At 35.7% G+C, this 2,735-nt stretch overlaps 1 protein-coding gene across 3 annotated transcripts in view; it reads left to right on the top strand.

Moving 5' to 3' along the window:
- The window catches only part of LOC106870547 (chordin), a 179,843-nt gene that overhangs the window by 172,364 nt on the left and 4,744 nt on the right, over positions 1–2,735 (top strand). Inside the window, exon 21 of one of the 3 annotated variants that reach the window (XM_014916669.2) lies at positions 446–543. The exons of the other annotated variants lie outside the window; for them this stretch is intronic. Within the exon in view, the coding sequence (XP_014772155.1) occupies positions 446–543 (98 nt within the window). The remainder of the gene's footprint in view (positions 1–445; positions 544–2,735) is intronic. 3 annotated transcript variants of the gene reach the window in all.

The following is a 2,735-nucleotide window of genomic DNA, read 5'->3' as shown; positions in this document are numbered from 1 at the left end:
TCTTTAGTCATTGCACGTTGATCGTTTATAAGGTTTAAGCTTACAAAATCTTATATATACACACGTTAGTGTTTATAGCTTTATCTACCCCGAGTTCCATCGTCAAAAGCGATTTAATTCATATATATTGACGTTCCTAAATACTCATAACGTAAACTACATTCAATTTCCGTTGGTAAAAAAGACTTTGTCCATCTACGTGGTTTTAACCTAATATTTATAACTTATAATTTATAGCCTTATCTACATCCAGTTTCACCGTTAAAGACGATTAAGTTAATGTCTCTCGAAGTTTCTAATTCTAATGAAATATATATATATATATATATATATATATATGTATCCGTGGAGATTCGTTAATAGTAATAGATATAGAGTAGCTAATATGTCATTCTTTCTCTTGTTATATTCTCTCTTAACGCTTAACCATTATTTTTAAATCCAGCCTGTAACTTCCAAGGAAAAGTATACCAAAATGGAACAGAATGGTTTTCAAATGTAATGCTTTTAGGAGAGCCCCACTGTGGGACGTGCATATGCATGGTGGGTAGATACTTTATTAAAACATTCTCACTGATTTATTATTATTATTATCATTATTATTTTTTTAATATTTAGCTATTCATTTATCCACGCGCTATTGCGGAAAAAATAGTCAATTGCTTGATATTTCGGTCATCAGATATCTTCATCAACATGTGAAAATCCTTGTTGACTTAATTAATTGCGAGGGAAAAATTAATTATATCGAGAATATGGTTGAGGAAAAGATTCTGTAGGAAGCGTTAAACATACTAAATATTCATACAGTAGAATCTAATATATGTACTGCGAATTGAACCAACTTTGGTTACCTAAAATTACCTATGTCACTGCCTGAGAAAATGTCCATATATAGCAGTATTTAAAATCTATAAAAGATAACTTTAATATCAACCAATTAAATTATTTCGAAACTAACGTCGAGTTCGAAAAGCGCATGTATCTGTATCGCCTATGATCGCCAAACACTTGTCTATCGCCATTACTGTTTACAGAAAAAAATTAACCGTAACTTAATTCGCCTTCCTGGATATTGGTGTGTGATGTTGGATTACTTGAGGGGATGGTTACCAAACGCCATAGTCAAATTTGTAATAAACATCTCATTATATTTACATAAAAGTGTATATTTTGTGCCAGGTGAGTTTTGATTTTGAAGACTTACGGTCAAAGCCATTGCAGCGTTTCCACTTCGTCAGATGCGGGTATCGACGATTACTTTATCCAATGTATCTTTTCTTTTTAAAAGTTTTTAAAGTTGTCCTATGTAATTCCAGGGAGATTTGGCTAGAGCTTGATACAGCACGTTTTAATTTATTACGCATTTCAATGTTTTTATGTAGATTTAACTTCCTGTAAATCAACTATAATTGAATTTTATCTGTGATTGATAAATAACGTTTTCTCGAATAAAGAATGAGACTTCAATTCTCGCAATTTGATATTAGTACTCTTAAAATAATTGTTGTTTTTCTACAGCCCGAAGTTAACCATGATCTTTAGACTAAGTAGGCGGATGATCAGAGACGTTCCAGCTGTAATAATCCTGTCATTTATTCAGACCGTGGTGTCGGGGCGTAGCTTAGTAGTTAACGTATTCAGCTCTTTATCGTAAGGTCGTGAGTTCGATTCTCGGCTGCACCTTGTGTTCTCATTCACTCAGCTGGTAAAAATGAGTTGTACTTGTAATTCAAAGGGCCAGCCTTTTCACATTCTGTTTTACACTGAATAACCCCCGAGGACTACGTTAAGGGTACGTGTGTTCGTGGAGTATTCAGCCACATGCACGTTAATTTCACGAACAGGCTGTTTCGTTGATCGAATCAACTGGTACATTCATCGCTGTAACCGGCAGAGTGCCATTTTTATTCAGACCCTGTATCAAAGATTATGGTATTATTAAAAACAACCAACCATTTTAAAGACATAATTAGATTAACATCTGGTTGTCATCTTTAGAAGGTCAAATAATCTTATAAATGCTTCTTAATTAACTCCCAAAGAGAAGACGTTCTTTTTATGCCCACACAATTCGTTTCATCGGATTAGAAGATCATCTACAGACATTATAATAATCCAATTCAATATTTTATTAATTAGTCTCGATATATTGTACACACTCATATCTTTATCGATAAAGTAAGGGTCGATGTGATCGATTCAGCTCTTCCTCCGAAATTGATGGGCTTGTGGCGAAATTTCAAACCAGCATGACCCTTTTACTTGTTTCAGTCATTAGACTGCGGCCACGCTGGGGCATCGCCTTGAAGAAATTTAGATGACTCGATCCCGGTACTATGTTTCTAAAGCCTGTTACTTAGTTTATCGATTCTTTTGCCGAATCGCTAAGTTACGGGGACGCAGACATATCAATGCTGGTATTCAAGCGACGGTGGGGGACAAACACAGACACACACACACACACACACACACACACACACATCCACTCAGAAGGTCTTAATCAGCCTAAGGATTTAGAAGGAGATGCGAAACCAAAGTGCCGTGCAGTAAGACTGAACCCTGACCCAGGTGGTTGTGAACCAAATTCTTATCACAAAGCCGCGCCTGTGCTGTGATTTATATTTTCCACTCAATTCCTTGGCTAGGGTGTTTGCACTCGATGCTACACACCCTGCGTCTGTTGACCGATAAGTAACGTTAAAATGACTACAACACCAATTCTCGAACGTATT

The sequence above is a fragment of the Octopus bimaculoides genome, chromosome 12 (genome assembly GCF_001194135.2).
Source record: "Octopus bimaculoides isolate UCB-OBI-ISO-001 chromosome 12, ASM119413v2, whole genome shotgun sequence".
Classification (NCBI taxonomy): Eukaryota; Metazoa; Mollusca; class Cephalopoda; order Octopoda; family Octopodidae; genus Octopus; species Octopus bimaculoides.
This window is presented reverse-complemented; position numbering and strand designations above follow the sequence as displayed.